This window comes from Trichoplusia ni, chromosome 5 (assembly GCF_003590095.1).
Source record: "Trichoplusia ni isolate ovarian cell line Hi5 chromosome 5, tn1, whole genome shotgun sequence".
NCBI lineage: Eukaryota > Metazoa > Arthropoda > Insecta > Lepidoptera > Noctuidae > Trichoplusia > Trichoplusia ni.
In genome coordinates this window covers 11,006,368-11,020,594 of record NC_039482.1, presented here as the reverse complement: position 1 = coordinate 11,020,594, position 14,227 = coordinate 11,006,368, and the positions used below count along the sequence as shown (strand labels likewise).

General features: G+C 36.1%; 3 protein-coding genes across 5 annotated transcripts in view; 1 reads left to right on the top strand and 2 right to left on the bottom strand.

The window, feature by feature from the left end:
• Window positions 1–678: 678 nt before the first annotated feature.
• Window positions 679–4,056, top strand: LOC113494478 (serine/threonine-protein phosphatase 6 catalytic subunit). Its single transcript, XM_026872845.1, has 6 exons — window positions 679–1,023; window positions 1,432–1,577; window positions 2,285–2,426; window positions 2,813–2,967; window positions 3,420–3,532; window positions 3,789–4,056. The coding sequence occupies exons 1-6, from the start codon at window positions 859–861 to the stop codon at window positions 3,977–3,979; spliced, it is 912 nt and encodes a 303-aa protein (XP_026728646.1). The 5' UTR covers window positions 679–858; the 3' UTR covers window positions 3,980–4,056.
• A 582-nt stretch (window positions 4,057–4,638) lies between these two features.
• LOC113494477 (eukaryotic translation initiation factor 3 subunit I) lies at window positions 4,639–7,111 on the bottom strand. Its single transcript, XM_026872844.1, has 5 exons — window positions 7,006–7,111; window positions 6,655–6,881; window positions 6,108–6,240; window positions 5,604–5,771; window positions 4,639–5,169 (listed from the first exon to the last, which is right to left on the bottom strand). Exons 1-5 carry the CDS (start codon window positions 7,006–7,008, stop codon window positions 4,711–4,713), a joined length of 990 nt encoding a protein of 329 aa, XP_026728645.1. The 5' UTR covers window positions 7,009–7,111; the 3' UTR covers window positions 4,639–4,710.
• A 1,182-nt stretch (window positions 7,112–8,293) lies between these two features.
• Window positions 8,294–14,227, bottom strand: part of LOC113494476 (hormone receptor 4) — a 48,924-nt gene continuing 42,990 nt past the window's right edge. For all 3 annotated transcript variants that reach the window (XM_026872841.1, XM_026872842.1, XM_026872843.1), the window contains 2 exons: window positions 13,370–13,485; window positions 8,294–12,980 (listed from right to left, as the gene is read on the bottom strand). In XM_026872841.1, the coding sequence (XP_026728642.1) occupies window positions 12,900–12,980; window positions 13,370–13,485 (197 nt within the window). In that variant the 3' untranslated portion in view covers window positions 8,294–12,899. The remainder of the gene's footprint in view (window positions 12,981–13,369; window positions 13,486–14,227) is intronic.

The following is a 14,227-nucleotide window of genomic DNA, read 5'->3' as shown; positions in this document are numbered from 1 at the left end:
TCGGGAAACATATATATTAAAATCTACCCCGAAACATTTCTCATAAAGCAGATCTTCTAGTCAAAATAATATAGTATGTATTCTACTCTCTACTCGGTTTTCTTGTAAATGGTTCGAAAGTTTTTGTAAACCTATTAGTCAAAAACTCTGAAAAATCTGGTAGCGTTTCCGCTTTCTAAGATTAGGGCGATAAAAAAACTGACTACTTTTTCACTGTCTCTGCATAAAAACTTTAAAGTTTTTAAATATTGACGAAAAGCTTTATAACATTAAGCATAAAAAATTTTTCGTCGCAAGAGGCGAAAATGTAGGACATCCCAACTATCCCGTGGCTTTAGCAAATCTTGGCCACAGTTCCATTAGGCTAATACCGCATCTCTAGTATATGTATCCTCCAATATTTTAGTAAAATTATTCATATGATATTTATTATTCATGATATTTTACATAAAACCGTAATTATTTTGCAAGAATTGTAATAAAACAATTTAATAACAAGCTTCCTAAACGCTCTGATAATGTCGCGAATGTCAACTGTAGAGGTGTTCGACGTAATATTTTATTGAGATCATTCAATGAGATATCTGAATCGTTATTAAAAAATTGCCAATCACTGTCAAAAAAAGTTAAATTTTGTGCCTTGAACTGTATTAATTACAAATTTTATGCTTTAGTCAAGCGCTATTCAGTAATTCTTTTAAATTTATTATAATTCTGATAAAAAAATCTTCAAGAAATCGAGTCTATTCGATTCTTATTAAGACAGCACGTTAGCGCATCTCTAACATCTCAGTCAAAAATCGTTGCTGTATATAGTCAAGAAAATAAACGACCCCTTTTTATAAAATACTGCACACTATGAGTGACGTGGATAAGTGGATAGAGATCGCCAAGAGGTGTAAATATTTACCCGAAGATGACTTACGGGAGCTTTGCAATATTGTGTGTGACTTGTTGTTGGAGGAGCCAAATGTACAGCCGGTGCAGACACCTGTAACCGTCTGCGGGGACATACATGGCCAGGTAAATTACATTTTTCTATAATAATGCGGTTCATACAACTTCTACGACTCCCTCCCTCTTTTAACCTCAGTTTTTAAACTAAATTATTCAAGCACAGGTTAAGCAAGAGACAAAAACTTGTCTGTCATATTAAGGTTTTAATCGAGGAAATATCATTAAGGATCAACAAATAAGTCCTTTTTGTTATTCTATACGAGTGTAGTGATTAAGCATTTTGATAAATCGTATCTCTTTGTTTACTTGTCAGCTAAATTACCCCTTTCAATGTAAGGCTCTAACTTTACAGATAGTAATAAATTTTTCCTCAATTGAAAATGAATCCACTACTAAATTATGTTGTAGGTACCTTTATCCTAATTCAATGCAGTGTTTCTGAAGTTAATAACTTTTTAAATGTTTTTTTTTTAGTTTTATGACCTGGAGGAGTTATTCCACATAGGGGGTCAATTACCACATACAAAGTATATATTTATGGGAGATTATGTTGACCGTGGCTATTACAGCTTGGAAACACTCACGCTACTTATGGCTTTCAAAGCGAGGTACCCAGACAGGTATGTTGTAATAATTGATATTATCTAACCATTAAGACCAAATAGTAATGAAATATTTTAGAAATGGACTACATTTTACACTCTTCCTTTATTAGAATAGTAAATAATTAATAAAGTGTTTATTAGAATTATAATCCGATTTGGAAAATTCTCCTGACATAGCATTAGGATTATTAAATCTTCCATCACTTTTATTAATCAAATTATCTCAGAGTATGTTGAAATTTGCTATACTCATCCATAATACAATATATTCTATAACCATATTTATATATATATATATATATATATATAGTGCTGTTTATTTATGAATCTTAAAGAGCTGATAACATCTTAAGATAAAATAATATGTGCCTGATTATAATGATGTTGACTATTTTAACATTGCTAGTACATTTCAGTCAATACTCTGTTAAAAGGTCAATTAAAGCAACAACCAGTAAGAATTGTGTTTAATTATATATATAACTTGTAAACCAACTTAAACTGAATTTGTGAAGACAACATAATGTGTTCTGGATTCAATTTTTTTATCTTTGATCAATTTTTGTTCAATTATTTATCTCACATTGCGAGATGCAATCTTTATTCCATTCCATATTCTCATAAAAAAGGGTTTATTCTAATTTCAATTACAGGCACAGAGTAACATAAGCTACACAAAGAATGTGAACTGGTTTTAAATGTAGTGGTATTTTTTTTTTCAGAATTATTCTACTTAGGGGGAACCATGAAACATGTCAAATAACAAAAGTATATGGATTCTATGATGAGTGCCTCAATAAATATGGGAATGCGAATGCATGGAAGGACTGTTGTCGAGTATTTGATTTACTCACTGTTGCAGCTGTAAGTGTTTTGATGTAATTATTATCATGACAGCAAAAAGGATCAATGACTCAACATGAATAGTGATAAGACTAGCTTTTGATATTTTAGCATTATTTTGCTTTTTTTAATTAAAGTTATAATTACTTTGATCCTATGACTGGCTTACTACTGCTATATTGATATAAATAGATGTCTTGAGAGATGCCATACATACAAAAGTTATGTAAGACAATGGCATCACAAACTCTACATATAGGTGTTTAGTTTGTTGCACTTGTGTGGCCCTTAACCACACAATTTTTTCAATTATTTTGCAAAATACCTTTGAAAGGATGCAATTTCCTGTTGTTGAACTATGGTGGAATACAAAACCTTGTATTAACTTTTATTGTTTTTTTTTTCAGTTAATAGATGAGACAGTGTTATGCGTCCATGGTGGACTGTCCCCGGATATATCTATGTTAGATCAAATCCGATGTATTGATAGAAATCAACAAATACCACACAAAGGAGCATTCTGTGATCTCCTATGGTCAGATCCAGCTGATGTCAAGATGTGGTGAGTAAATGGATACAATGTTTAAACTAATAGGGTATTTGCCTATATCTATCTGAAAATATCATCTGTTTAGTCGTCAGACAGATTTCCGAAAAATATTGAATACGTATTTTTCATATTATCATATCCTTAAAAACTAAGGACGATTAAGAGCACATATTATTAAGATGATGAAATGTATGGCAGCGGGGGCTAGTAACATCAATTGCTATTAAAAAGCTACTGGTAAGTGACGTGACTTGCGATGTTTTTTTACTGTGTTCCATTAATTCATGTTTACGAGATATAATAAATAATACGTACTTATCCAATATTTCTTGGACATCTCTCTGACAGACAATTTTTTTTGTCAATTTTATATTATATCTCATCGTCGATTTACAAAACTATCCTCCAGTTGATCTGGTTTCTTCCCCATGTATATTCTAAGAGAATGCATGTGTTCTTTGCAGGTCCGTAAGCCCTAGAGGTGCAGGGTGGCTGTTTGGTAGTTATGTCACAGAGCTGTTTATGAATTACAATAATTTGAATCTAATCTGTCGAGCTCATCAACTTGTAAATGATGGTAAGTGAATAATTTTCTATTTACTACCTACACTGTTACACATGGTTATACTTGATTGTTATTCTGTGTAAGTTTAGTCCAACTCAACCATTTTAACTATTTTTTTTTAATTAGCTACGTTTTCATATAAGATCTATGCTTTTAATTAGAAATTTTGTGATTGCGTCATTATTGCTCAATTGCATAGGTAAGATACAGCAAACATTTGGCTCATTAAACCTTTTTTAACCTCATATAAAATTTTCTTTGCCCACAGGTTACAAATATATGTTCGACAAACGTCTAGTGACGGTGTGGTCGGCCCCTAACTATTGTTACCGCTGCGGCAACGTGGCGTCTATACTAGAATTCAACACAGTAAACGATAGAACCGCGAAGTTGTTCCAAGCCGTGCCCGATGGCGAGAGAGAAGTGCCCCCACAACACACAACGCCTTATTTCCTGTAAATTGTCAAAACATAAGTAAGAAGTATTCCCCCAAGTGTAATAAAATAATGTTTTATATAATAAATTGTTGCATACAAGTTTTGGTTTTTATTTGGGAAGAAAAGTTATTCATCCCCTTGGTTTTCTTTTTCTTTCGGTTCTATACTTATATCCAAATTTTCGCTACCGTTCTGCGAAAAAGAATGCCGAGTGGGTGTGCGGTGGTGTGATTTACACCAAAGTGGATTTTGCAATCTTCGAAGATTTTATATCGAATTCCTCTCAGTAGAAGTCTCGAAACTTTAAATAATTATGAGAGCGACACTTCTTCCGCGGCAGCAAGCATATTGCTCATGTTATAAACCTTGTTGTTCAGTTAAAGCCAAGGAAAAAGAAGATAGTTAAGTCCTAAGATTTTGCTGTGCCCGACAGGGTCCGTAATGGTTCTGTATTATTAGATTTTAAGACCTTAATGTACATTATGGAACGCAATAAATAATTGAGTATTGAGTATTGAAGTAAAATTTGAAGTGAGTATTGAATTTATAGTCAAGTATTTAATTTGTAAATAAACAACTACATTAGTAGTGGTAGCTTGATTACTAGGTATACTTAGGCTTGCAGTAGTTGCAGTTACAAATTTATACTAAGTTCGTAGGTATGAAATAAAACAACCAAAAGACCATTTCGTACAAAACAGTTTTATTGACATTTATAATATTGTTTTAAGATTACTAATACCTTTCTTATATTTACTCTCTGTTGTAGTCAAAGGTATAATCGAAGTAGGATTGATCGAAGCTCTGCACACGTACGTAACCGTCCTCACCGCCAGAAGCGTAGCTCTTGCCATCGGGGTGGAAGGCCAAACTGTTGATGGGACCGAAATGTCCCTTAATACGACCGAATTCCTCTTCAAATACCAAGTGGAAGAATCGTGCGTCGAACTTGCCCTGTCTGGTGGAGGTAGTTGTTACTTCCATAGCGTCCTGACCTCCTCCAAGTACTACGTGGTCTAGGATGGGACTGAGGGCAGCGGAGTTCACTGGACGCTCAGTCTTGTACTCCTTGAGGAGCTCGAGCGAGGCGGTGTCGAATAATTTGGCGGTTTGATCCTTTGAGGCGGTGATGAACATGGTTCCGTCACGCGACAGCTGCATGTCGTGGACCTGGTGCGTGTGTTCCTTTACTGAGTGGATTTTCTTTCCAGTCTGTAAAAACAAAAGGAATTAAAATTATCTCCACACATACCCGACTGCATGTATAGCCAAGAGGTTGAGGTCACTACACGAAACCCTTTGAGCACGATGTGTCGCGGGTTCGATCCCCGCGTAGAACTAGCATTTGTGTGTTCCACAATTGCTTGTGCCGAGTCTGGGTGTAACTGTGCATGTGACATGAATGTTTGTGAAACCCCATGCGACACAAGGATTCAATTTCTTTAATGCGGGACTCAATTTTGAAAAAAGAAACTTATGTTTAAAAACATACACAGGACTCTCATTATAATGAATAAAAATGCTTGAAAAGTTACAAAAACTTAAACAAAACAATACATTTGAAATATTTATGGGGTGTTATTACACAAAATACAAGAATTTTACATCCAACATCTTCAAAAACATCTTCATAAATAAGGTCTTACCCTCAGATCCCACTGAATAATGTCTCCAGCCTCGTGACCAGTGATGAGGGTCTCATCAAGAAGGCCCCACACCATTGATGTGACCTTTGTATCTGTGATCTCCCACTTCAGGGTTGGGGTCTGGCTTGAGACGGAGTCATCAATAGTCCTTGTGTCAATAACAAATACCTGTAAGAATAAATAGTTAAATTATATTTCTCCCTTGAAATATTAATAGTAATGCTTATTACTATTAGTGAACAAACGGCCTCCAGTGGCATTAATTCTTGTTAAATCCGTTCGTAGATTATATAACATGACAAGCATCTATGGGTACTGGAACCAATAAGATTCATTTAGTCTTCACTATAAAAGAGGGGCTGATTATTCCAAATCTTATATAATAAGAATGACTCATTATTCCAAAACAAGAATATGATAAACAGAAAAGGCAGTCCAGCTGTGGGTTTCATAAAAATAGATCTAATAAAACATACAAAAGTTGATAAATTAGCTGTGGTTTACCTCACAAGGGTGACCCATGGCTTTGTCAGTGGTGTAGGCGGCCTGAGTGGCGCTGTAACTGAAGTTACATGTTCTCACGGATGAGTTAGTTTTGATTGTTGCTATATTCCTGCCGGTCTCTAAATCCCACAATCTGAAAGTAAGAATAAAGATATTGATTTGAAGGTAATATAATTAGGTGTAGTTTTCTGTGATGTATTTGCATTTAATTCAGTCATTTTTCTCAACTCTTAAAATAGTACTTCTGTAAACTATTATTCAATAATATGTAATAATGTATGATGCAGTAAGTGTCCAGCACTTGCTGATACTTTGTATACTCATATTATGATTAAACAATTATTAAGTTTAATGACAAATTATAATATTAGTTTATAAAATAAATGTCTCAAAACGGTTTAATCTCTTTTTAAGGCTTTTAATTCAAATCTAGTTTTTCCTACATAAATGTTAAGTTGGAAACAAGGAAATACTTTACTACAAACATAAACGGACATAACCCTAGTTTACATTAAAACATTCCAAAGAGTTAGCAAGCGTTATTTACCTGCAAGAACTGTCACCACCTCCGGTAATGAGGTGTATGGTCTGCCAGTCCACATCCAGACACCAGACGACACCTCCGTGTCCATTGAATGTACCAAGACGTTCACCGTTCAGAGACCACCACACGTTCGGCTTCGAATCTTTAGCGGCGGAGAACAGCAAGTCACCTTCACGATTATACTTGATCTGTGTGATGGCACGCTCGTGCCCTTGGAGCATAAGAGGTTTCTGAAACGGAATTATTCATGAAACCATGCTAACATGTTCAGTTTGTAACCACCAAAAAATACTTCGCAATCTTTAACGTAAGCTTGTTATAAGATATTTCACTGCATCTAGAAGTATAACGTACCATTTTTTTATTGTTTTATATTAAAATTTTAGTAAAATCACAATAACTATTATCTGACATGTGGCAAGCGGCAGACAATTTTGACAGAAGGAGAAGGATAATCATTCAGGCGGAGGCAGGAGTTTTGCACAGATAAAACAAGTTAGTCTATTCTCAATGATTTGTCATTAGTCAGCAGTTATAAAGTTGGTCTTAGTTTTATTCAAAAATGCTAAAAATGTTAATAAATTATCTTTCAAATAATATCCAATCAGGCTTAAATAAAATGTTACACAGTATTAATTTTATGACTAAAAGCCAGTGCTGCCATCTAGATAATAAACATATTCCGACAGCGTTGAAAATGGTTGATGAGCTTTTACTATTCGCCAATAGAGGGCAGTAATTCAAATTGGATGAGTAGGGACAAAGTGAATCACAAAATAAGGCAAACATGGATGCATTAATAGAAAATACAAGGTCTATTGTGAGTAGGTAACTATAGCTCTCTCTCATGATTATTAACCAATGCTAAACATTTTATACGAGTGAACAAGCATTTATACCGATTAAACCAAGAGTCAATCATTTAAAAAGAATGTTCAAATGAAAATTATGCTTATTGACGACATTAATTTCGACGTAGTTATTTCGTAGTAACAAAAATGAACTTAAAGCTAAATAAGTATAGCTAAAGCTTGTCGGATTTACTTTATCTTTCTGACCTGTTTCCTTTAATTAGTTATCAAGCCAACCAAGATAAGCAACAGCACGATCTGGTTTGACTGAAGTTGATTAAAAATATGCAGTGAATGCAAGACAAGCATAACTGGTGTATAATTTTTTTTTTGGAATGCTCATTAGAACTTTGACGGTTATTTGACACATGGGATCAAAATCAAAATCCAAGATAGACAGGAAAATTCAAGATAGCACTATTTCAACGACAAATATTTTACACAGACATCTACTTGTAACGCCCACCCTTCACCGCTTATTAAGTGCTTTTGCTGTGAAGAAGAAACGGCCCAGCAAAGTTCACAACATAGCATGCTGTTGCTTAGGTTTTATAAATAGATTTCAAAATATAGCTTTCATGAGGCAGAATCATAATTTTAATTAGCGTATTTATCGGGATAGCTCGACGAGTTTTGGTCCTAACCGTAGTTTTTTATCATGAGCTGACGCGGCGGTGGGGCCGCGAGTTGAACCCGCTGCCTCAAAGCGACTTTTAACCAACTCAACTTACCACCATGAAAAAAGATGCGATTTTCGATGAACCGAAAAAGAGGATAATAAAATCACTTTATATATTTCACATACAATTTATTTTCTTAAATTATTAACCATTGATTTCCAAGAGTACAACTAAAAAACAAATTATAGTACAAACACGTTATGCATCGCTAACTAAACACAACTGTAGGTAACTTCTCTTGGCAAACCAGACCACATTCGATTGACTATGCCGGCGCACGACTCAACGAGACACAAGACGCCTCCGAGTGTGTACTGCTAACTCTGTACATCTTAACTTGGTCGAAATAACAACAGCCTTATTCCATCGACAACGGTACAGCAACCAGCAACTAATGTGATTTGCTACGTATAAACATAGAATCCTAATGTATCGATAATACTTAAAGTATAGGCTACGTCTGAAAGCATAAGTCTTGGTATTGAGCGAGCCCAACTAAATACGTGAAATACAGCACACTCAATCGCATTGAACTCTTATATAAATAGTGGAGCCGCCATCCGGAGCAGGGCCCATCTGAGGGGCGCTCTCCCCGACGCGCTCGACAACTAATACAATCCGTGATTCTATTTATTTGAAAAGTGGACACAAAATGTGTGGAAACATCGAAATAAGAAAGACAAGCGAAACGTGTTTGTTCGTGTAACTGTAACAAAATATTGATTACTGTAATTATTTGATTAAAACATGAAGTTTAACTCGTAGAATATATATCTATATGTACTTAGAGTTCAAATATCCATCTGTGACATGTAATTACATACAACAAACACTCGTCAACGTTTCCAAATATATATTCTCTTACGGCGTTACACTCGATTTCATAACTATTTTTTTATTTAATACAATGTCTAATGTACACAAATGTTCAACCCTTCTTTTACCCGAAATACTTGAAACACTATTTTTATACACAACAAACCTTACACTACGAATGTGAAAATATTTCGTCACAATAATGTTACACGTAACATCGATATGCCGCATGTAACATCTTACATGTAGTTAATTATTCTCTTATGGACTGTAAAGAAATTGTGAAATGCATTAAGTTTTTGTTACACCCTTATAAATATATTAACATTATTATGTTTATTACATAACTATATCAGTCAAAATATTTTTGCAGTATTATCTACGAGCCGGCTCCGGCACTGGCTGCGTGGGATCGTTACATTGGTTTAGGTATGCTATCTTACAAGTACATTATGATTACCGTTAGTATAGTTTACAGGTAATTGACGCTTACTTATACAATTGTAATACGTTGACATGCGGCTTTGGGTCAGTACAGGTGACACAGAACCGTATGTGTAGTATGTCTATAAACACGAGGTGGTATCGTCGCGAGTCGGTGCGGAGCCGGTCGTGTCCGTCCGGCGCGGGCGGGGCCCGACACCGGCGGCACTTATTTTATGCAAACTCATTAAAAAATAGATAGCAAGCAGAAGCAAACCATTTAAACGTCACCTATGAATCGGTCAGTCAATTTTGATATTCAAAAGTTTACATACTACGAGTTCCATAGATTAAATTAGACGAAGAGGCGAAAAAGGCCTATTTCACAATAGCAAATAATTTAGAAGTGCAACGAAAGCGAGCGGCCGCCTTACACGTCAAGCATAATTTGTATTTACATTACGTGAATGTATAGCCTCTGCGGGCTTCGTGTACTATTCTAATTAGGTACTCGCCAGTAATGCGCCAATTTCATTGTTTAATTACTAACAATACTATCCTTTGTACAACGCCAATAACACTCTTACAAATCTAATTCCCTTTTGATACACTGCCGTCAGTTCGCCTTAACAATACGCTATGATACTAACAAAATAAGTGTCAATATTACTTACATACATTATCATTTACATACACATTAGTAGAACGATGCACGATTCGCGATTATAGTTATATTTACGATTTCCGTCAATTACATGTTTAAAAATCTATAAAGGCATCTTTACCTCAGACTTTAGATTTAACACCGTCGTTCTGATGGTGTTTTTATGAACTAATTATCTATAATTAAGTTAGATAAAATGAATAAATAAATATAGTTACCCAATCGTCGTAAGGTGTTCACGCAGTGAGACCGAGTGTTAGTGTTGGAGCCGCGTCAGCGCTGCGCGTGCGCATCGAACGTGAACCTACTCCGATACAATTATCACTGTTTACTATCACAATTAACTAATAATTTCACCAACTTCATTAACTTAATTAAACTTACGAAAATTATAACAAAAAAATAATTGAAAACTAATTAGGCATTTGATGGCAGTATCGTAACTGGTTGTATTCAAACTAATTATAATTTACAAAACATATATAATAATTGCTAACACTTAACTAATGGTAACACGATGAGGAACGGACGTGTATCGCTCATTCAGGTAACAGGATTATCTAATATTACACTTGCATGTTATGTCGACTGTTTGTAACTCTCGCAGGTACCAAAGTACCAAGTACCTCGGTCGACCTGCACTAATGTCAGCCAACCGGTACGCGATGTTACCAGTGACCATTAATTTGTTTATTTTACTTCGGCACTGAAGTCAGGTGGCGGATACTCTACTTATAGGCGAAATAGGTATGTGGCTAATATTTGCTCTGTATACGCCGATGTCGACCGTGAGAAAGCTAAGTCATAAAAAAATCTAATTAACTAGAACCTAAGTCCTTAGAACGAACTTTTTGGTTGTAATTACTTATTTTAATCAAGGCATACATCGCCCCCTATAGCTAGTGGTAACTGTTCACCGTTGATGGAACGTTTATTACAAATTTTAACATTAATTAATACAAAGTGTTACGGCGAATAACTTGTTAGAGAATGAAGGGCAGTGATTATAATTGTCAGGTTGAAAGTCTTTGTATATTCTATACACCGCGCATTTTTAGTTGCTACGAAACTTTTTGGGTGTGTCCTTAATAAATCAACTTCAGAAAATTTAAAAACATTTTTATTTAATTTAAATTTAAAAATAGAATGGAACAGGACGAATCTGGTTAAATGATTACTGTCGGTGTGTTTATAAAGTCTGATAATATTAATTGATCGTTACAAGTATTTCTGAAGGCTAAAGATGCATGATGTATTTCGTGATCAAGAAATATATTTAGCTATTATTAGTTACACCTATTTAGTTATAAATGTATGGTTAGTGGTGTTATTGATTTGGTCTTTAAATTATTATGTACATGAATCTTAAGACAGTTAGTTGCGTGGTACGAGATGACGGAATTAGATTTACGGCTTAACAAATGTAAAGGAATGCTAAAGGGCTAAGCAGTGATGACGAGTGATGAAATAAATTCATAGATTGCAGTGTTCTCAGTTCTCTTACTAAATTAATGATTCGTGCATTTATCCCTATTTGTATGATTTAAATCAATGTAATATGTTATGCAATCGAGATTAACGCAATATGTACACAATTTTAATGTATCTACATTTAATAGAGGAACGATGCGTAAAAATATTGTTGAATGGTTTACGACATGACATGACACAAACGATGACTATAAATTTGAATATCCGAACTAAACCGCGGTACATTGAGCACAATTACATTTGAACACATCAAAGGAAGCAAAGTATAAGATCAATAAATGTCCGAAGCACCTACGCACATAAAGATAACGTCGTCAGCTTAGAAATGCATCGAGTGCGCAGCGCACGCGCCGCACGCGTGACGTCAGCGGCGCGCGCGCCACCCTTACAGCTAGTTAGACCAGAATAAAGAAGAGAAACATTCAGAACGAAACATGCACAAGTATAGAGTTATGCGAAATATTGGCAATAAAAATGCAAAAGTTGTGACTATAAGAACCGCGCGTGCCATCGCGCCGCTTTATATTAGTGTGTAAACAGTACAGTAGTATACAAGCAGTCTTGGTAAACACTGAGAGTAGGTACTTAGTGCTACTTACATTATGTACGAACAAGTCATATAAAATTAAATTGAAATTCTCAATATTACACACCCAGTAATTAACCTACTGGTTTATCCTAGACAATATAAAATGCAAACTAAAACAGCAATATTTCATTTACAAGAAACAATTCTGTCTAAAACAACGTCTTATCTATATTGTAAAGTATTAACTATATTTACAGAAATAATATATTATGCGATTCTCCGACTGACAAATTTAAATAGTAACATAATATAATATATTTTATTCTATTTAACACTATGTAGTATACACTACCACGTATAAAACACGCATTCAAGTCCCTGGTACCTTACGTAATAATTATTTTAATAATAAATCAGTCTGTCAATTGGGACGTTTTAATTCCTCTACTAAACAATAAACCAATACACTCATCGACTCAACAAAGGTATAAATGTACCGCACTAATGTGTTGACTTCAACTGTCACTGAACGTCGCACTTGGCGGGGCGCACTTATTGTCGGTGCTCGAGTAGGAACATTTGTACGAACTCTTGTGCTGGCGCGGCGCTGCACAGGGCGCGGGGCGCGCTGCCCAGGGCGCGGGGCGCGCTGCACAGGGCGCGGGCGCGGCGCGGCGGCGGTGAACACATGGTGGCGCGTGCGATCATAAGACGGGGGTGCGGCGGGGTAGCGGGCGCGGGCGGGGAGTCAGCCGCTCGTACATCGAGAACTAGACGCCCTGCTGCGCCATATACTATCTGATCTCCGCCGAGTTCAGCACGAAAGGTACATAGAACATTTTGCTCTCGAGCAACAAGTTCGCCGCCGCTTGGATCTGTAAGTGAAAACGACAACTTAGTATCGTGAAATCAAGAGCTTTCCCTGGACTTTCTATTGTGAATGTGCCTTGTAAATTCTGCTTTGCGGGATAGACGATAAATCTGCTATCTTATCCCTTCGTAACGAAGCCGGTCGCATAAATTGTGCATTTATGCAACTATTCCGACTAACAAAGTTATAGGAGTTTAAGTGAAGTATAACAACTCTCTCTACAATAGCTCGGCGTGTAACAAGATATGTATTATGGTCTTTTTTTTTAATTGATCTATACACTCAAAAACTATATAATTATAATATAAGAAACTAGTGGTATCTACTTAAACAAGACATGTTTGTCTTCATTTGCAAAAGAATGTAAATGAATGTTGCAATGTCGTTAATTACCTCAGGTATCCTAGCGAAGAGTTCTTGCAGCCTCCCAGGATGGTGCGGTGCAGCGTGCTCCAGATAACTGCGCAACACCTGCACGTAGCGATCCTGAATACCTTCCAACTCAATTTCTGAAACAAGCATAATAAAATTGTTAAATTTACAATACGAGAATACAACCGCTATGTATTGGAATATGTAACAACCGAAACAAAATTATTTAACAGTTTTGTAGCAGCGACTGGCATTGGAGTGTATTGATTAATTACATTTCCTACAATCATGCAATGACGATCACGTATAGTTGTCCTACTCGCTTGTAGATGGCGCTGCGCGGTAGCGGTGAACCAATGCCACGGCGTGCGCGGTGCGGCGGTGACGTCACGCGCTCAGTAGGTCACTCCGATAGCAGGGCAACGACCGCGGCTAGCCGTTGACCTCCGCTCGAGCTCGCTCGCGTCCTCACCGCTGTTGTCGTCTCGCTCTCGCGCGCGCATTTTTCCACGATATTGTACGCGCGACTGTTTCGTGTGTGCTGTTATTGCGACTACATTTTAATTGATGTTTGTTTATTTTCGCTGAACAATATAGAATAAATTGTTGAATATATCACTGGTTGGGACTATTTTGATGAAGTTAGCTGTATTCCGGCTGTTTATAGTCGTTCGTGAACGGAGTTCCTAATGTATACAAAGTATGAATTTTTGCGTTGCGGTATCAGTGTGCAGTACAGTGTTGCGAGCGTGTATTACTGGTTACGTAAATAAGTGCGCGCGAGACTAAGCGGTACTAGTTCATTCTATAATCTGCGCTTGCGCTTTTTTCAATGCGCGCGGTGCGCTGCAAAAGAGAAAGTTTGCCTTCCGCGTCGCG